Genomic DNA, 21,954 nt, shown 5'->3' on the forward strand with positions numbered 1-21,954 from the left:
TCAAGCCATGTGTCCTTTTTTCTTTTAAGTGGGCGTGGTATAACTGCTGAGAATCAAAGCAGACACAGTTAGAAAGGACCAGTCCATAAGAGAATCGAAAAGCAGGCAGCATTTGCGTTCAGCTTTTCTTCATCCCCTTCTCCTCGCTCCCTTTCAACAAGCTCGCTCTTCCCGCCTTACTCTGCTTCACCCCTTCGCACCTTAATGTCAGGTCAGAATTTGGCAATGAACCAACGTAATGAAATTCTGTTAGCCAGACTTCTCTCACAGCGGGGCATCTAGGATGCTCTGCTCCAAACAGTTTCTCATCATCAGAGCCGTAGCACAAAGACATAGGAGCTGCCTTCAATAGCCCACCTGAGAGGGAAGAGGTCCTGCAGGTGCTGGGTACAACCCTGCTGGTGACAGTGGCCTTGGCGAGCTGCTCCGGGACGTGAACCTGGCTTCTGTGAGTAGGACGGTGAGGACTGAGCACCCACCGCAGGCAGAGCCCAGTGAGGGACTGTTGCCAAAGCCGAATTCTTTTCCTGTCACCTGCGTGGTTGTGCAACTGTGCGTACTTTTCCAGCGCGTCTAGTTTTGCCTTGCACTGGTTTGAAATGATTGTTTGCAAGTCTTATTTCGCCCACCTGATTGTGGAATTCCCAGGGGCAGGATTGGATCTCACGCCTGGCACGTAGCAGGCACACAGTACATGGGTGCAGAGCGAGTGAGTGAATCATTCTGTCAGCCAGTCAGTTAAGCCTGGCAGCAACGATGAGAGTCTGGATTCCGATGACGACACTGAAGATGGCAGAAGTGGATGGATGTGAATCGCAGGGAGGGAACTAAGAAGAGTGAGAGAGATCCAGGGAGTCAGCGCCTCCCAGGTGGAGGGAGAGCTCATGGGCAGAGGCGGAAACGGGGACTCAACCAGCGAACTGCCGTGAGGGAAGATGACAAATACACCATCAGACAAGTTGAATGAACGTTGAGAAACTGTGTCAAAAATCTTTTTCTCAGAGAAGCCTCCTCTGAAATGCACCTCCCTTCCAGTCTGTGACATCTCCCCTTAGCGCGCCCGACCCAATTTCCCGAGGTCTGTTTTCAGATGAATCATTTTCTAGCAGGAAAAAAACTCTTTTATAGACCCAGCAGATGTACGTGTTTTATAGAACGTTTCCCTCAATTCCTGAAGGTCACTGTCCTCTGTAGACTTGGGGGCTGAGGACGCAGAACTTGGAGGCTGGTGCCTCGCGGGGACGCAGGCCCAGCCCCTCGGCCTCGGAGGCACCCCCTTGCTTACCGTCTGCTCTAAAGTCGGTGCCCTGAGCCACGCCTGGCTGTCCTCTGGGTCACGTCGCCCCGCCCCCGCCACCCTTTGTGACACGAGGGCCGCCTTGTCACCGTTTCCACTGTCTGGGCATCTGGAGCCTTAACCACGTCTGTTCCCAGATCCCTTAGAAACGCAGAAGATGGACGTTGTTGAGGGTGTGTAAGCGAGGGGGAAGCACCGGAGTGTGCTCGCTGGCGTCCGGGAGCCCCGCAGGGGCTGTCGCAAATAATCCGTTGCCAGCCCCTCACCCTTTCACGATGTGCAGTGAGCCCCCTGGTGTCCCAAGGGCATCTCTGAAGCTCCGCCAGACGACAGGATGCCGAGTGCTCCCGAGTCCTCGTCTGTTGTGTCTGCAACCCCGTGCATCAGGCTGTGGTCTAGTCTCGACCCTGAAGCGCGCCCCACGGATCAGAGGAGTGTCTGACACACGTTGATCTGGGGCTGGAAGAGAAAGCTGGGCTCCAGGAACATCCTGCCAGAGGCCTGTCCTTAGGAAACGGTCTCTCAGGTTTTTTTGCTGTTGAAGAGACACCTGTCTGCTGCTGACCTTCTTCTGTTGAAGCCAGAAAACAGGCGACAAAGCAGCCTCTTACCTCCTGCTGTTTCCTTCCGGGCTGTGCTTTCTGAGGGGTGACACCCTCTATCCAGAGAGACCATACCTGCAAGATGTTAAAGCTACGACCTCAAAAATGAGTGATCACCGGTCTCAGGAATATAATTATAACCAAATGTGCCCTCAGGTCACGAGCCTTCTCTCCCCTTTTTTAGAAAAATCCAAATACAGTATAAGCCCTACTTCCCCGGCGGCCCTGTTGTGTGTCTGCAGATTTCATGGGGTGATTATGTCCTGCTGTCTCCTCTAGCTCCAAACCCTTGTTTCTGGACCCCCTCCATCACTCCTGCTGTCCTGCCCACACTGAAGGCTGTTGGTTCCCCACATTGACCCCTTTCTGTCCCCCAGGATGCCCTAAACAGCGCAGTCGTGAGCAAAAGTTTGGAAATAATGGAAAGGAATCTAAAACTGAATTTGTGCATCCACTGGCCACTCTTGTTTCGTCCCTGGTGTGACACCAGGAAGCAGCGGTCTCTTTAAGGAAACCTGCTCCCATATCCTGGCTTCCCCTGAAGGCCTTTCTTCCCAAAACGCCCATCTCTTAGGCCTGAGCCAAGGAAACCCCCGCAAATTGCTTCCTTCGTAGGAGCCCCGCACGCTCCTTTTACAGTACTTAACCGCGTAGGGCAGCTTCCCTTCCTCTGCTTCAACGTCCCTGTCTCCAGGGCCTTTCTTTTCATAATAAAAACTTGATTCAAGTGTTTTCACAAACTAAAGAGTTATGCTCCCTCTAAAGCTAAATTTTGTCCACCAACCCAGTGTGGAAATAGCTGCGTCCAGGTGTAAGTGAATAGCCATTGTTGCTTTCTGCTACATAATGAAAATCTGATTTCAGCAAACGTCACTCCGCGGCCACCATTACAGTGTAGCTCGATGCTGAGGCCCGGGGAGGTCTGTCCAAAGCTGTGTGGTCAGAGCACGAGTGTGTGCTTGGACATCATGCAGATGTAGCAAAGCTGAATTCAGTCCACGGCCTGGAGTGTTCGTGCCCTTCCAACAGGGAGACACTTCCCCAGGAAAACAGGACTGTAGCCCTGATGGTAAGAGTGACCTTGAGTTGGTGCAGCCACTATGGAGAACAGTATGGAGGTTCCTCAGAAAACTAAAAATAGAGCTACCATATGATCCAGCAACCCCTCTCCTGGGCATATATCCGGACAAAACTATAATTCAAAAAGATACATGCACCCCTATGTTCATAGCAGCACTATTCACAATAGCCAAGACATGGAAACAACCTAAATGTCCCTTGACAGATGAATGGATAAAGAAGATGTGGCACATATATACAATGGAATATTACTCAGCCATAAAAAGAAACGAAATTGAGTTATTTGTAGTGAGGTGGATGGACCTAGACTCTGTCATACAGAGTGAAGTAAGTCAGAAAGAGAAAAACAAATACCATATGCTAACACATATATATGGAATCTAAAAAAAAAAAAAGTTTCTGAAGACCCTAGGGGCAGGACAAGAATAAATGGGCAGACATAGAGAATGGACTTGAGGACACAGGGAAGGGGAAGGGGAAGCTGGGACGAAGTGGGAGAGTGGCATGGACATATATACACTACCAAATGTAAAATAGATAGCTGGGGGAAGCAGCTGCATAGCACAGGGAGATCAGCTCGGTGCTTTGTGACCACCAAGAGCAGTGGAATAGGGAGGGTGGGAGGGAGACGCAAGAGGGAGGGGATATGGGGATATATGTATGCATATAGCTGATTCACTTTGTTATACAGCAAAAACTAACACAACATTGTAAGCAATTATACTCCAATAAAGATGTTAAAAAAAAAAGAAAAAGAACGAAATAATGCCATTTTCAGCAACATGGATGCAACTAGAGATTATCATACTAAGTGAAGCAAGTCAGACAGAGGAAGATAAATACCATATGATATCACTTATATGTGGCATCTAAAACATGGCACAAATGAACTTATGTACGAAACAGGAACAGACTCACAGACATAGAGAACAGACTTGTGGTTGCCCAGGGGGAGGGGGCTGGGGGAGGGATGGAGTGGGAGTTTGAGATTAGTAGATGCAAAGTCTTACATACAGAATGGATAAACAACAAGGTCCTACCATATAGCACAGGGAACTATATCCAGTCTCCTGGGATAAACCATAATGGAAAAGAATATTAAAAAAGAATATATATATATGTAACTGAGTCACTTTGCTGTGCACCAGAAACTAACAGAATGCTGTAAATCAACTATACTTCAATTTAAAAAAAAATAAAATAGTGGTTCCGAGTTATGCATCATCCTTACCACCGGCTGGTGCAGGCGGTGCCCGCACTGTTCATCCCCAGGCGTCTGCATCAGTGATGGGGTGGACCCCGGGCACTGTGAAGTGGGGATCATGGTGACCTGGCCTCCCTGTGCTCCCACACACACCTGAGCTCTGGTTCCCACACACCTGTCCTCTCCTCACTGCCTTCATCACCCCGGGCAGCAGCCATGGAAGGTGATTTATTGTCCCTTTTGAAGATGCTGCTTTGAGAAAATTCAGCTTGTGCTCATACCACCTAATCCCTGACGTAGTTAGCATATTGGTATATTTCCTTCTAATCTTGTTTCCATGCATTTCTTTTCTTTTGCAAAGTTGCATCTTAAATGTATATAAATTTTTTTAACTTTCATAAAGTAATATTACGGTGGTGCAAACAATCAGTGAAAAAAAATTCTTGTTGTAACAGAAAAATGGACAGTTCAATAGAAAACAGTTCACTAAGCACTTTATCTAAACTTACAGCCAGAAAACAAAATTTCAAAGTTCTGTCTCACCAGGAATCAACGAAACGTAATTTAAAATAATGATTCCATTTTTCATCCACAGTTAAAATAAATTTTTAAAAAATGTTGATGTAACCAGCCTGGTGCGGGCTGGATCGAGTGTAGAGCTCCAGGAATGAGTGTGTTCTGCCTTGTGGCTCAGCCTTCAGGAGTCTGTACCCTGATCCAGCGATTCTAATCTGTGCCAAGGGATTTAGCCGAGCAGCGTTCAAAGGTTTCTGTATTATTACGTACAAGAGTGAGAATTTGGGAACAACCTAAATGTTATGCATCGAGAAACAAATAAATGATGTTTCACTCATCCCAACAGTCAACTATTTGGCACATGTTTAAAACATTTTAAAGAATCGTTATGGACATTGATGACAAGGTTCACCAGCTAGCAGTAGGGTTAGAGGGAAGGGGGAGAGTGTGTGATCTGAGTGTCATTGTATGAACATGGGCAGAAGTGTCCACAGGGGCCGGCGGGCAAATACAGCTGCACCCACGTTATCCTGGGCTTGCAGGACCACAGGCGATTTTTACTTCTGTACATTTTCCCATATTTCCCAGATTATGTTTAGTGAATGTGTGTTTCACTTGTATACAGGAGAGAAAAAGTTGTCTAAAGAGGAAAAAGAAGAAAACTGCCCTCCTTTACAGCATCTTATTAAGCGTTTTAACAATGCAAGATGGGAAAATCCCCGGACATATGGCACGTGCTTCCCCTCTGACTCTGGATGGTCCATCTGCTAAGAAACTGCTGACTGTTTTCTCAAGAGATCAAAGAAAGCAAGCAGGCCCTGGCTGGCGCCTTTATTAAAGTCTTCCCAGCTCACTCACAGCTGTCGCTTTGCCTTCTCCTCTGACTACCCCGCCGGTTGGTGCTTTCTCCTGAAGCTGCTTACGTCTGGTCCGTGGTTGAAGTCATCCTTTCATAAATAATTTGTGACGTGGTTTGAGTTTTCCAAGAACAGCCTACAGGGTGCTCTAGTCAACTAGGCCAGTAGTCAGAGCTCAGGCTGCCTGGTGACAGACTGTCGCACAGCTTTGACTGCCCTGGTCGCTGGGGTTGGGTTCTGCTCAAAGGACAGACCCAATACTACCTCGATTTAGAGAAGACCATACACCCTGATGGAATATTACAGTTGTTAGACATCAAAGACTAGGTTGCAACATCAAAAAATGTTATGAAAGACAGAAAACAAATCAATACCTGTTTATGGTTACAACAATGTAAAAATATGTACTCCTACTGAAAGGAAATGGGGAGGCGTGGGAAAATGAAAATGATTAATCTGATGGCGGGTGGTAGGTTTGTTCGTTTTTTTTTAATTCTGCAGTGAGCATTTATTGAGCTCTCACCACATGCCAGACACTGTGCTGGGCCCATGTATTTATTTATTTTTAGAAGGTAGTTGTATAATATGTGAAATCCTAGAGAAATATAAGGTAGGGGTGGTGGAATTCCTCTTCGAAGGTGCTACTCTGGGCAGTGTTGACTGTATCTAGAGAAGACCCCTCCATTCTTTCCCAGACGGGACCCACGTGACACTCACTCTGCTGGGCTGTTACCTGTCTGTTTAGAACCAGGTGTGGTTTCTCCCCTTGCAATGCATGTTTCTCTCTCACACGTGCCCTCAGCAGATACTGGGTCCTACTGTGTGCTGGTTCCTCCAGGTGTGGGCAGTACACAGGGGCAAGGACGATAAGGCTGTGTCCTCACGGGGCTTCCAGGCTGTTGGGAAGGACAGGCACTAACTACGTAAACAGGTTCATCGGCAGCGTGATTTGCAGTACAGTAGAGCTCCCGAGATGGAGAGGAAGTGGGAAGACCCGCTGAGAAAGCAGGGAAGGGAAGGGACAGCCATGGAAGTGGAGGGGAGGGGAGGGACGAGACTGTGCAAAGGCACTGAGGCAGGGCCAGTCTGGTATGTTTGTGAGACGAATGGGTTCGGAGCAGTGTGCGATGGCCGGGAAATGTTGGGCCGTGTGGGACCATTCTAAGTGCGAGGGCAAGCCTGCGGAGCAAGCAGACTTACCACTTCTCCGTAGAGAAGAGGAGAGGCAGGGCCCACTAGAGGCCCTGAGGAAAGGTGAGGGTCACTGGCCTGGGAGGGTGGGCACAGGCATGGGTCAGGGTCCGTTCTGAAGGCGGAGCACGCCAACCGTGCTGATGACGGCTGTGAGGAAACGCTGGGAGCCAAGGGTAGTTCCGGGCGTGGGCTGAGTCACCAGGCGCAGGTGAGGATGTTTTCTGAGGGGGAGAAGGAACAGGTTTTCCTATTTCTTGGTAAAAAGGTGACCTAGATGTGAGTGCGTGTGCTGGGTCAGGGCGGCAGCTGCCAAAGGGCAGGAAGAGGCTTTCCTGGGACAGTGGGGTGACCTCGGCCTGAGCGCCCGACGGCTGAGCCTAGTCCACAGCTGCTGCAAGGCAGCAGCGTGATCCCAGGCACGTTGTTCTGCTTCCCAGAATCGCAGTTTTCTGTACCTCTGCCCGGCCCGCCTTGTAGAGCTTTGTAAACCACTTACAGTTGAATCCAGGCACACAGTGGTGCCACCACTGTCCCCTGCCCTCCTGTACGGTGAGCTTTCCCATCTAGAACCATGGCCCAGAGCGTGTGTGAGACGGGTCATCATCAGAGGATCACCCCTGATAGCTGTACCACAAAGCCCGCAAAGCCCGTGGCCTCACTGGGCCCCCGCCGGCCCCCGCTGCACACCCACCACGAGCCTCGCCGGGCACTGCTGCTCAGAGCCAGTGCCCTACAAGATCCCCTCCGAGAGCAGGACGAGGCATATTCCGATGAATCCCTGGGATCCAGGAATTCAATTTGCATTTTATTCTCGGAGGATTCCTGCCAGCTGAGGTGCCGGTTTGCTTTCATCGCCACGGCCCTCCTGGGCTAGCAATGCCGAGCTCTGTATCCGGAGACCTGTCCGTCAGCCTCTCCTGGACTGAACCAACCATAGAAATGAGAAGCCGCGACAGGAAGCCAACTTCTCCCCTCCCAGCACTGCTCGTCGGCAGACTTCTTTCCTTTCTCCCTCTCAAGTGGCATCTTGAAGAGGCCCAGGACCCATCACCTAAGGAGACACCTCGTACACTGGAGAGGCAGAATGGAATTTGAAAGGACAACTGAGGGAGCTGATCTACCCCACCAGACGTTTCTCTCGCTAGCAGGAGTCTAACTCTATCATGTCTGTGAAAGGACTCTGTTCCGAGAGCGTTCCTTTGACTCCTGGTCCTTGATTCCAACTTCCAGTCATTCAGATTGCCAGTTCACCAGCCATTCAGGGGAAAATGTGTGTCTTTCCTTATAGCAATTAAATTAAGTGGGGCCAGAGATTAATTTTCTTTTATAATTTTTCCTCTTGAAAAAACTCAGAATCCATCACCCAGAACTCCCTGGGATTCAGGGAGGCTCACGACCCTCAGAAGATGCTCACCCAGCAGACGTGCGTGTACGGAGGCGTAGCCAGCAAGGAGGCAGGTGGACCCACCCCAGAGGCAGCTGAAAGCACAGGGGAAGTGGTCCTGTTGTTGGGGGATAAAACTAGTCAATAGTTTCTTCATGTCTGCCAGTTCAGGGAAAGAGTCTTTTTTCCTCATGTATATAATTGCTTTTGCACAAAGGATTCATTATTCCTACGCCAGGTAAGGGAGCTGAGATCTCCCGCTCGGTTTCCTACACACTTCTCCCTCTCTGTTCCCCAGACCAGAGTGTCGAGCCAATTTGGGCCATAGATTCAGTGGCCGTCTTCACACCGTCCTGTCTGACCCTTCCATCCTGCCAGATTGTAACCGCGCAGGTCAACAGGCCTCTTGGCGACATCCTGCAAGTCGCTGTTGTGATGGGGCCGCTTTAATCTCAGGTAGCTGACCTCAACATGTGAGCAACGTGTAAAGAAAGACATTTCCAGGAGCCCATCAGACTGCTCGACAGATAATAGGAAAACTTAATTTGAGGACCAGGTTTAGACTCTCTGGACTGGGGAGCTCATTTTAGACTCGCCCTGCAGTAAAAAAGTGCCCGGGGTTCCCGCTGCAGGGGCTGGACAGGAGGCCACACCGTCACCTGGACTGGCCTCAACAAGCTGCCCCCAAGACAAGCAAGGTCATGTCCGAAGGCTTCCCGGAAGAGGCTCGTAGCGGGGTCTGTTACTATGCAAGTCTAGTTGCCTTGGCGGTATTTTCCTGGGTTTTGGGTGAGAACATCTTACCATAGCCAGAAGAAGGGCACTGTGATTTATAAGGGGTGTTACTTAGGTGGAAGAGCCTTAAAATACAGCCTCCACAGTGTGACTAAGTAGACAGGCCCCTTTCTGCTCCCTTAGGATTCGCATGTAAAATGGTGAAATGACCCCGGGGCTGACTTGACAGGGCCCGGCAGCAGCCCGAGGAGGGCAGGTGGGTGAGGAGGTGCTCTGGCCACCAGGGGCGCTCAGGATGTGTCTGTACAAGCCCCGCGGGTGTGCTCTTGCTGGTGAGAATGGTCTTGGCTTCCGTGAACCTTTTATCCTGTTGAAAACTGATCTTAACTCCAGCTCTTAAAATAGCAACTAGCCATCAATGGGCTTCCGCTTTCCTTTTCTAACCATCAAAAATTGTAGCTAAGCTGGGCACTGTGCGGTCGTGTTCAGAATTTACTTTAAAAATAAGATTTTTGAAAACCTTAGAGGGAAGTAAGACATACCTGCAGAAGCTAACAGACTTCAAAAATGTCAAGCTTGATGGTTAGAAGGTTTACTTACTAACCAACGTTAGACAGAGGAACACTAAATTATTTGTATAATGTACCCCCCCAAAATCTTCTGTGATAGATGCCAACGTGAAAATGTGTGTGCACCAATATACTGAATCTGTGCCGTGTGAACGTGTGGGACACGACGTGTGGGGGGCTATTTTGCATCCCTACCTTGTGTGCTGGTCCAGATGTTCAGAACGTGCCATAAAGACCACGTTGGTGGTACCGTCCTCAGGCCCCCCGGCTTGCTGCTGACCATCCCAGGCGTCGAGGTAATTCCAACACTTTATTCCACACTCCCCACTTTTTTGCCACCAGAAGCAAGGGTCCTTATAAACTCAGGTTAATCAGTACTATGTTTCCCGTTCCCCATACCCATGTTAGACCCTCTATCAGAGAATTTGTATTTCATCTGTTTTGCAAAATAAATTTAACAACAGTAGTAAGTTATTATGGTACTCTTTGGACCCACTAACATCCTGTTAGGTAAGTCTTATACACATCAGTCCAGTCTGCATTTATCTTTCATGTTCTCAGGATAAATGGTTTTAAGCTTTAACAGCCACAGAGGCACCTGTCATGTGCTGTCAGCTAGAACTGATGAAAGAGAAAAATGCAGCATCTGAAGAGCGACTTGCAAGATGACGTAAATATTTTATTTTCCTTTCGGAAAGCCCTCACCAGATCTGCCCCTTCACCTCTGATCTCTGAGCAGCCTGATGATTTATGGGGTTCCGTTGTTCGGCTTTTAGATAGGGAGTAGAGGGGGACCACTGCTTCCCAGGTGGGGTGAAGGCGGTTAGCAGGATATTCATGGGCAGCGTGGCTTGTCTGTTTGCATCGTTCCTGCAGACATGCTGCAGTGCTTTGGGGAGTCGTTTATCCTGAGCAGTTACAAGGTAGCCTGTTTTTCATGGACCTAGAGTCAGCGTCTAGTTAGTTATCTGTGGCCGTGTTGTTACAAACTGTGACCTTGTGACTCAGCGCTGACTGTGTTATGCTTGTTTGTGCAGCCGTGTCTCTGTTCCGCAGTGTCGGGGCCGAGTCTGGGAAGATGCACGGTGAGTGGAGTGAGACATTTTCCCTCTGGAGTCTGGCAGGGGCTCCAGCTAGGACTGCTGGGGTTTGGGCCGGAGAACACGTGGCCTCTCCGTGTGGCCCGAGTATCCTCGCCAGTGGCCTCAGATCTGTAAACTCTTTATATGGCGGCTGATGGCTCCAAGGGTGGGTATCCCAGCGAGCATTTGGAAGCTGTACTCTTTGGTGACCCAGCTCCAGAAGTCACGTAGCATCACTTCTGCTACCAGGTGTCCGTGAGTGCAGCCATGAAGGCCCATCTACTCTCGAGGAGAGGGCGAGGCCTGCACCTCTCAAAGGGAGGATTGTCGAGGTCACATTGAAGAAGGGTATGTAGGATGGGACTCATCATCACTGCCACATTTGACAGACAGATCATGTGACAATCCCAGTGGAGATTTCTGTAGGAAATGAATGAGTTGGGTTCTCTGCCTAAATCCATCTGAAGATGTGTTTATGGGACTACAACTAACCTTGCAGTTCCTCACATAGGCGCTAAGATCAGTGTGTGCCTGGCCTGGTGCCTGAAGGTAGATCTGAGTGCTAAGTTAACAATGGATAACCAATACGAGTATTTTCCAGATACTTAAAAATTAAGGTTTAACCAGAGAAGCTGTTGCCACTCTGAACAGTTACATCATGACCCTTAGAGCAGGCTAGTTTTTTTCCTGACTAATGGTGATGTTATAGGGATCACAGTGTGTGGGAAAAGTAGATTCCTTCATATAAAAATTGCTTAAGATTTGACTCCATACTCTGTTAAAGTAAGAAGTTTTTAAAATAATTGAGTTATTTGAAGGAATTTCTATTTTTCTTTTTCTTGACCTATTTAGCCAAGACAAATAAAGTCAGATAAAAGACGGATTCCTTCCACGAGATGCACGTACACGTTTCTTCATATAGTGAAAGAGCTTGTCAGTGTGTGTAGTGCTCACGGATCCTCAGTTAACAGAAGGGACTGGTGAAATGCCAAGTACCTGATTACACTTTTCACTTCTTGTCTCGATTCTGTTCTTTGCTCTGGAAGAGTTTCTCCTTTTCATTCCCACAAAAGTTAAGGTAAAGACCTTGCGTTTCCCCCAGAGCTGGGGCCCACGTAGCCACCCCTGGCATTTGTCCTGAGCCTTTTCGGCGAGCTCAGATCCCCAAATGATCAGAAAATCTCATAGAGCCCCAGGTGCTCTAAGAACGGTGCTGAGGATTTATCCTGCTTTGTGAGGAATCACGCGGCATGAGCATTTGTACAGTAGCCCAGCAAGCCCGGTCCTGGGCCAGTGGTGGCATGCTGTGACTCCCAGCCCTGTCTGTGCCTCCAGGGATGGTGATGTCTGAATCCAGGGGAAGCCGAGGTACCATTTATTGAACACTTCCTATGTGCTGTGTTCTGAATCACAGCTATGTCATTTTATTTGGTCTTCACAGTAATTCTTGGAGGTAGCTATTATTTACTATCCTAATTTTACAGGTGACGAAATTGAAATTCTGGGAAAATGAGTAACTTGTAGAAGGTCACACTGTGTGTAAGTGATGGAGCCAGCCTCTGCAACTGCTCTCAGGGGGTTCAGAGTTTAGGTTAGAAGGAGTTCCTCCTTTCTTGAAAAAATAAACCTAAATGGGAAACTCAGAAGTCATAAAGGAAAATAGTGATCAGTTTATCCACATAAAAATTTAAAGCTTCTGCTCAACAAAACATACACAAAATTTGGATTAAGGCCATAAAACAAACTATGGGAGTGGGGAGGAAGAATCACCAGGCTGTGACAAAAGACCAGTTTTCTTAATGTGACAAAGAGTTCTTACCAGTCAGTGAGACTGAGAAATACAGACTGTAAATGTAGGAAAGGGTGCTCAGCCTCGCTCATGATTAGAGAAATACAGATTAATAACTGAGAATTATACTTTATCACCTGTTGAATTGACAGAGATTTTAAAGTTGGTCGTACTCCATGCTGTCAAATGTATGGGATGATAGGAGCTCTTGCCTGTGTTATTTGAGGAAATGCATATCAGTACAGTTCTTCTGGAACACGGTTCCATGATATATATCAAAACTGAAAATTCACACACACTCTTTGATCCAGATTTTATTTACCCCACAAATATACTAATATAGGTATTCAAAGATGTGTGTGCCTGTTTATTGCAGTGTTTCATATAATGTCAAAAGCTGTTCTTCGGTAGAAGACTGATAAATTATACAGTGTTCATTCTGTGGGATACTAGTCATCACTATAAAGGATTACATCCATCAATAAGAAAAGATGACCAAGAGCAGAAGCAAGAAGAGCTACAATCCTGCGCCTGTGGAACAAAAACCACATTCACAGAAAGATAGACAAGGTGAAAAGGCAAAGGGCTATGTACCAGATGAAGGAACAAGATAAAACCCCAGAAAAACAAGTAAATGCAGTGGAGATAGGCAACCTTCCAGAAAAAGAATTCAGAATAATGATAGTGAAGATGATCCAGGACCTCGGAAAAAGAATGGAGGCAAAGATCGAGAAGATGCAGGAAATGTTTAACAAAGACCTAGAAGAATTAAAGAACAAACTAACATAGATGAACAATGCAATAACTGAAATGAGAACTACACTAGAAGGAATCAATAGCAGAATAACTAAGGCAGAAGAACAGATAAGTGACCTGGAAGACAGAATGGTGGAATTCACTGCTGTGGAACAGAATAAAGAAAAAAGAATGAAAAGAAATGAAGACAGCCTAAGAGACCTCTGGGACAACATTAAACGCAACAACATTCGCATTATAGGGGTCCCAGAAGGAGAAGAGAGAAAGAAAGGACCCGAGAAAATATTTGAAGAGGTTATAGTCGAAAACTTCCCTAACATGGGAAAGGAAATAGCCACCCAAGTCCAGGAAGCGCAGAGAGTCCCATACAGGATAAACCCAAGGAGAAACACACCAAGACACATAGTAATCAAACTGGCAAAAATTAAAGACAAAGAAGAATTATTGAAAGCAGCAAGGGAAAAATGACAAATAACATACAAGGGAACTCCTTATAGGGAACCCATAAGGTTAACAGCTGATTTCTCAGCAGAAACTCTACAAGCCAGAAGGGAGTGGCATGATATACTTAAAGTGATGAAAGGGAAGAACCTACAACCAAGATTACTCTACCCAGCAAGGATCTCATTCAGATTCGATGGAGAAATGAAAAGCTTTACAGACAAGCAAAAACTAAGAGAATTCAGCACCACCAACCCAGCTCTACAACAAATGCTAAAGGAACTTCTCTAAGTGGGAAACACAAGAGAAGAAAAGGACCTACAAAAACAAACCCAGAACAATTAAGAAAATGGTCATAGGAACATACATATCGATAATTACCTTAAACGTGAATGCATTAAATGCTCCAACCAAAAGACACAGGCTTGCTGAATGGATACAGAAACAAGACCCATCTATATGCTGTCTACAAGAGACCCACTTCAGACATAGGGACACATACAGACTGAAAGTGAGGGGATGGAAAAAGATATTCCATCCAAATGGAAATCGAAAGAAAGCAGGAGTAGCAATACTCATATCAGATAAAACAGACTTTAAAATAAAGAATGTTACAAGAGACAAGGAAGGACACTACATAGTGATCAAGGGATCAATCCAAGAAGAAGATATAACAATTATAAATATATATGCACCCAACATAGGAGCACCTCAATACATAAGGCAACTGCTAACAGCTATAAAAGAGGAAATCGACAGTAACACAATAATAGTGGGGAACTTTAACACCTCACTTACACCAATAGACAGATCATCCAAAATGAAAATAAATAAGGAAACAGAAGCTTTAAATGACACAATAGATCAGACAGATTTAATTGATATTTATAGGACATTCCATCCAAAAACAGCAGATTACACTTTCTTCTCAAGTGGGCATGGAACATTCTCCAGGATACATCACATCTTGGGTCACAAATCAAGCCACAGTAAATTGAAGAAAATTGAAATCATATCAAGTATCTTTTCTGACCACAACGCTATGAGATTAGCAGTGAATTACAGGGGCAAAAAACGTAAAAAACACAAATACATGGAGGCTAAACAATATGTTACTAAATAACCAAGAGATCATGAAGAAATCAAAGAGGAAATAAAAAAATACCTAGAGACAACTGACAATGAAAACACGATGGTCCAAAACCTACAGGATGCAGCAAAAGCAGTTCTAAGAAGGAAGTTTATAGCTATACAAGCCTACCTCAAGAAACAAGAAAAATCTCAAACAAACAACCTAACCTTACACCTAAAGGAACTAGAGAAAGAAGAACAAACAAAACCCAGAGTTAGCAGAAGGACAGAAATCTTAAAGATCAGAGCAGAAATAAATGACGTAGAAACAAAGAAAACAATAGCAAAGATCAATAAAACTAAAAGTTGCTTCTTTGAGAAGATAAATAAAATTGATAAACCATTAGCCAGACTCATCAAGAAAAAGAGAGAGAGAACTCAAATCAATAAAATTAGAAATGAAAAAGGAGAAGTTACAACAGACACCGCAGAAATACAAAGCATCCTAAGAGACTACTACAGGCAACTCTATGCCAATAAAATGGACAACCTGGAAGAAATGGACAAATTCTTAGAAAGGTATAACCTTCCAAGACTGAACCAGGAAGAAATAGAAAATATGAACAGACCAATCACAAGTAGTGAAATTGAAACTGTGATTAAAAATCTTCCAACAAACAAAAGTCCAGGACCAGATGGCTTCACAGGGGAATTCTATCAAACATTTAGAGAAGAGCTAACACCCATCCTTCTCAAACTCTTCCAAAAAATTGCAGAGGAAGGAACACTCCCAAACTCAATCTGTGAGGCCACCATCATCCTGATACCAAAAACAGAAAGATAGTACAAAAAAAGAAAATTACAGACCAATATCACTGATGAATATAGATGCAAAAATCCTCAACAAAATACTAGCAAACAGAATCCAACAACACAGTAAAAGGATCATACACCATGATCAAGTGGGATTTATCCCAGAGATGCAAGGATTCTTCACTAGACGTAAATCAATCAATGTGATAAACCATATTAACAAATTGAAGAATAAAAACCATATAATCATCTCAAAAGATGCAGAAAAAGCTTTTGACAAAATTCAACACCCATTTGTGAAAAAAACTCTCCAGAAAGTGGGCACAGAGGGAACCTACCTCAACATAATAAAGGCCATATACGACAGACCCACAGCAAGCATCATTCTCAATGGTGAAAAACTGAAAGCATTTCCTCTAAGATCAGGAACAAGACAAGGATGTCCACTCTCACCACTATTATTCAACATAGTTTTGGAAGTCCTAGCCACGGCAATCAGAGAAGAAAAAGAAATAAAAGGAATACAAACTGGAAAAGAAGAAGTAAAACTGTCACTGTTTGCAGATGACATGATACTATACATAGAGAATCCTAAAGATGCTACCAGAAAACTACTAGAGCTAAGCAATGCATTTGGTAAAGTAGCAGGATACAAAATTAATGCACAGAAATCTCTGGCATTCCTATACACTAATGATGAAAAATCGGAAAGAGAAATTAAGGAAACACTCCCATTTACCATTGCAACCAAAAGAATAAAAGACCTAGAAATAAACCTACCTAGGGAGACAAAAGACCTGTATGGAGAAAACTAAAAGACACTGATGAAAGAAATTAAAGATGATACCAACAGATGGAGTGATATACCATGTTCTTGGATTGGAAGAATCAATATTGTGAAAACGACTATATCTACCCAAAGCAATCTACAGATTCAGTGCAATCCGTGTCAAATTACCAATGGCATTTTTTTCAGATCTAGAACAAAAAAATCTTAGAATTTGTATGGAGACACAAAAGACCCCAAATAGCCAAAGCAGTCTTGAGGGAAAAAAATGGAGCTGGAGGAATCAGACTCCCTGACTTCAGACTATACTACAAAGGTACAGTCATCAAGACAATATGGTACTGGCACAAAAACAGAAACATAGATCAATGGAACAAGATAGAAAGCCCAGAGATAAACCCACACTCCTATGGTCAACTAATCTATGACAAAGGAGGCAAGGATATACAATGGAGAGAAGACAGTCTCTTCAATAAGTGGTGCTGGGAAAACTGGACAGCTACATGTAGAAGAATGAAATTAGAACACTCCCTAACACCATACACAAAAATAAACTCAAAATGGATTCGAGACCTAAATGTAAGACCGGACACTATAAAACTCTTAGAGGAAAACATAGGAAGAACACTCTTTGACATAAATCACAGCAAGATCTTTTTCAATCCACCTCCTAGAGAAATGGAAGTAAAAACAAAAATAAACAAATGGGACCTAATGAAACTTCAAAGCTTTTGCACAGCAAAGGAAACCATAAACAAGGCAAAAAGCCCTCAGAATGGGAGAAAATATTTGCAAACGAATCAACGGACAAAGGATTAATCTCCAAAATATATAAACAGCTCTTGCAGCTCAATATTAAAAAAACAAACAATCCAATGCAAAAATGGGCAGAAGACCTAAACAGACATTTCTCCAAAGAAGACATACAGATGGCCAAGAAGCACATGAAAAGCTGCTCAACATCACTAGTTATTAGAGAAATGCAAATCAAAACTACAATGAGGTATGACCTCACACCAGTTAGAATGGGCATCATCAGAAAATCTACAAACAACAAATGCTGGAGAGGGTGTGGAGAAAAGGGAACCCTCTTGCACTGTTGGTGGGAATGTAAATTGATACATCCACTGTGGAGAGCAGTATGGAGGTTCCTTAAAAAACTAAAAATAGAACTACCGTATGATCCAGCAATCCCACTACTGGGCATATACCCAGAGAAAACCATAATTCAAAAAGACACATGCACCCCACTGTTCATTGCAGCACTATTTACAATAGCCAGGTCATGGAAGCAACCTAAATGCCCATCGACAGATGAATGGATAAAGAAGGTGTGGTACATATATACAATGGAATATTACTCAGCCATAAAAAGGAACGAAATTGGGTCATTGTAGAGACGTGGATAGATCTAGAGACTGTCATACCGAGTGAAGTAAGTCAGAAGGAGAAAAAACAAATATCGTATATTAACACATATATGTGGAACCTAGAAAAATAGTACAGATGAACCGGTTTGCAGGGCAGAAATAGAGACACAGATGTAGAGAACAAACGTATGGACACCAAGGGGGGAAAGCGGTGCGGGGGTGGTGGTGGTGGTGGTGGGATGAATTGGGAGATTGGGATTGACATGTATACAGTGATGTGTATAAAATGGATGACTAATAAGAACCTGCTGTATAAAAAAATAAATAAGGGCTTCCCTGGTGGCACAGTGTTTGAGAGTCCGCCTGCTGATGCAGGGGACATGGGTTCGTGCCCCGGTCCAGGAAGATCCCACATGCCGTGGAGTGGCTGGGCCCGTGAGCCATGGCCGCTGAGCCTGTGCGTCCGGAGCCTGTGCTCCGCAACGGGAGGAGCCACAACATTGAGGGACCCGCGTACAGCAAATAAATAAATAAATAGATCAATCAATAAATAAATAAAATTCAAAAATTAAGGAAAAAAAAGCTGACCACGTTGTACAACATTCTATAGATTATTATCCCATTTTCCGTTTTTATAAACATGTAGACTTCTTTTTGCCTAGAAAATATCTAAAAAGATACAAAGGAAATTTTGAACCATTGTTATCTCTGCAACAGGGGACTGGAATTGGGGATATCTTCTATTCTTCAGTTCATACCCCCTGCTGTATAATTTAAGTTTTTTACTATGAGCATATATTATTTTTATAATAAAACAATAATTTTAAAACCCCGTGTGGAAGACGTGCATTTATTGGGGCTCCATTTGCCAGAAGCAGCCTATATAAGCGGATCATCCTTGTTGACAGAACTTACCCGACCATCGAGAACAGGTATCAACGACTTAATAAACAGAAAAGGTAATAAAAATTTTAGTAAAACCGACTAGAATCTGTTGGCGGATACGTTTCTGCCTAGATGAGTTTTTCAGCCCAGTAGAAATAGGAAAAAATATTTTTTGGGGAAAAACACTTTCTGAGTTGTCATCCACTGTCACGTATTTTAATATCTTCTTTCCTATCTACCAAAGTGACACATTCATTGTCAAAATTTGGAAAATACCAATAAGCTCAAAGAAAAAAATTTAGTCTCACATAAGCTTTATTTTTAATGGGCTATAAATTTAGACCCAGATAACAATGACAAGATTATGTCTAAACAAGGAGCTTAACTGAGGACTGATTAGAATGAATTTTGAGATTTTTTTTGGAAACTGTTTTATATGAGAGGTGAAGGAAGCCAACTGATGAGTGGAGAATTGGAGGGTGTTTAAGAGTCTGAGAGAAGAACTAAAAGCATTCTTTGAAAAGTACTGCAATTTCCAGGCAAGATAGGTTCACATTCCCCGCGGGAGGGGGTCCTAAAGCAGCACTGCAGAAACTTTGGAGATGAAAAGACATCTAAGTCCATCCTGCAGATGAGAAATTTGAGTCCGTTTATTCATTAATTTAATTTAAAAATATTTATCAGTCACTCAATGAGGTATTCTTTCTACTTCCTGATAACGTCTGAGGCAAGAAGAATATTTTCCTAGGACATTGCTCATTATTCACTTGAGTAATAAATAGGTCTGACTTTCAATAAACAAAGACAAAGTCATGAGATACAAGGGAAGTTGATGGTTGGCCTTTGAAGTGGTTTCAGGTCATTGTTTTCACACTGTTCGCACAGGACCTGTTTTACACTCATTTGCAGCCTTCAGATATCTGATTTCGGGTGGACTTCGGCTGAGTGACATTGGAGGCCTCTGAACTGTCTTTGGCTGCATGTGAAGTGAGAGGTCGGAGAACAATCTCAAGCTACATCTCAGCTTAAAAGCAACACTTATTTTTTTTTAATTAAAAAAGCATCTGAAAAGGGAACACTTCTTGAACTGCTGGTGGGAATGTGAATTTGTACAGTCATTATGGAGAACAGTATGGAGGTTCCTTAAAAAAACTACAAATAGAACTACCATATGACCCAGCAATCCCACTACTGGGCATATACCCTGAGAAAACCATAATTCAAGAAGATTCATGTACCAAAATGTTCATTGCAGCTCTATTCACAATAGCCAGGACATGGAAACAACTGAAGTGTCCATCATCGGATGAATGGATAAAGAAGATGTGGCACATATATACAATGGAATATTACTCAGCCATAAAAAGAAACGAAATTGAGCTATTTGTAATGAGGTGGATGGACCTAGAGTCTGTCATACAGAGGGAAGTAAGTCAGAAAGAGAAAAACAAATACCATATGCTAACACATATATATGGAACTTAAGGGAAAAAAATGTCATGAAAACCTAGGGGTAAGACAGGAATAAAGACACAGACCTACTAGAGAATGGACTTGATGATATGGGGAGGGGGAAGGGTAAGCTGTGACAAAGCGAGAGAGTGGCATGGACATATATACACTAACAAACATAAAATAGATAGCTAGTGGGAAGCAGCCGCATAGCACAGGAAGATCAGCTCGGTGCTTTGTGACCACCTAGAGGGGTGGGATGGGGAGGGTGGGAGGGAGGGAGACGCAAGAGGGAAGAGATATGGGAACATATGTATATGTATAGCTGATTCACTTTGTTATACAGCAGAAACTAACACACCATTGTAAAGCAATTATACTCCAATAAAGATGTAAAAAAAAAAACAAACCCATACATTTGGAAACATCTCTAAATAGTTCATGGGTCTAAGAAGAAATCATAATGGAAATTAGAAATACTTAGACAATACCAACAGGCACAGGAGAAAAGAAAAAAAAAGCATCCGAGGGACTTACCTGGTAACGCAGTGGTTAAGAATCCGCCTGCCAATGTAAGGGACACGGGTTTGAACCTGGGTCCGGGAGGATCCCACATGCCGCGGAGCAACTAAGCTCGTGCGCCACAACTACCGAGCCTGCGCTGTAGAGCCTGCGAGCCACAACTACTGAAGCCCACACGCCTAGAGCCCGTGATCCGCAACAAGAGAAGCCACCGCAGTGAGAAGCCCGCACACCGCAACGAAGAGCAGCCCCCGCTCGCCGCAACTAGAGAAAGACCGCACGCAGCAACAAAGACACAACGCTGCCAAAAATAAATTAATTTTTAAAAAATAAATTAATGCATCCAATATCGTTTGAATCTTCTTAACAATAGATTTGTGTCATGCTCTTTAGTTAAAACTCTGGATGTAGAAAAGTGGCTTTGGGAGGAGTCTGGATGCAGCAGAGAGCAGAGGGGGAAGCCAGGTAATAATGTCTGGGCCTCTCCCACCGTGATGTGCGGGGGCCAGAGAGGGAAGACAGCACCCGGCCAAGAGCGCTTCTTTCGGAAGCATCTTATTTACAAGGAGCGCTTCCAGGGCTGAGGAAACCCTTCTGAGACGTAGGCCGTGTGAAGTGTCCCCTGAGGTCCCATGGTCATGGGAGTCACTAGGACCAGGGTCCTTAAGCCACAGCCACAGCCTCACTGGAATTTGGGCAGTTCATCAGCGGGCTCGCCCGGCCACTGCGAGCCTCTGATCACCTCTGCTGGGCTCCTGGGACTGGTCCACAGGGAGGGGAGGCTCTCGGTCGGTGCATCAGTAGAGATTACACTGGCCAGGCTAAGTTTGCGGCAACAGACAACCTGAAAATCTCCACTTAACTCAACAGAAGTGTTTCTCATTCCATCCACCTGTCTGCCTGTCCACATCATGGACACACCATCAGTGCAAGAGGGCAGGCACAACAGTCCTGTGCCGCCCCCCCCCCCCCACCCAGTGCCTGGCAGGACAGGAGAAGAGAGGGGGCAACACAGTCTTCTCCATAAGAAGTCGGAGGCACTGGCATTCCTACCCACACTGTGCTTTTCAGTTACTCAGACCTGGGGGAAGGACCAGATACTGAAGTAGACTCTTTTTTTTTTTTCTTTTTCTTTCTTTTTCTTTTATTTTTCTTTTCTTAGCATGGGATATTACCAACAGCACTTCATTTATTTACTTGTACCCATACAAGTACCCATTCTTTCTCAAGTTCTTTTCCCATTTAGGTTATTACAGAACATTGAGCCGCGTTCCCTGTGCTATACAGTAGGTCCTTGTTGGTTATCGATTTTATGTATAGTAGTTAAAGTCGACTCATTTCCTGTGGGCTCTGCGTGCCTAGTAGAGCCTTTTACAAGCTCGCCCCCAGCAGCAGTCCCTGTGGGAGGCATTGAGTGAGACAGGGTTACTTGTCTTGAGGATCCATTCAGACTTGTCTGACTCCATCTCAGTTGCTTCCTTACTGGTTCCCTACCTCCTTCCCGCGCCTTTAAATCTGCTTATGTTGAGGGGCGTTTGGTTCATCATG

The 21,954-nt window shown here is 44.7% G+C and overlaps 1 protein-coding gene across 6 annotated transcripts in view; it reads left to right on the forward strand.

The window, feature by feature from the left end:
- FARS2 (phenylalanyl-tRNA synthetase 2, mitochondrial) overlaps nt 1–21,954 on the forward strand; it is a 474,195-nt gene that overhangs the window by 296,076 nt on the left and 156,165 nt on the right. The window contains exon 8 of one of the 6 annotated variants that reach the window (XM_067751906.1): nt 5,325–8,459. The exons of the other annotated variants lie outside the window; for them this stretch is intronic. Within the exon in view, the coding sequence (XP_067608007.1) occupies nt 5,325–5,343 (19 nt within the window). The 3' untranslated portion in view covers nt 5,344–8,459. Of the gene's footprint in view, nt 1–5,324; nt 8,460–21,954 lie in introns of those variants that run through there. 6 annotated transcript variants of the gene reach the window in all.

Source organism: Pseudorca crassidens, chromosome 10, assembly GCF_039906515.1.
Source record: "Pseudorca crassidens isolate mPseCra1 chromosome 10, mPseCra1.hap1, whole genome shotgun sequence".
NCBI lineage: Eukaryota > Metazoa > Chordata > Mammalia > Artiodactyla > Delphinidae > Pseudorca > Pseudorca crassidens.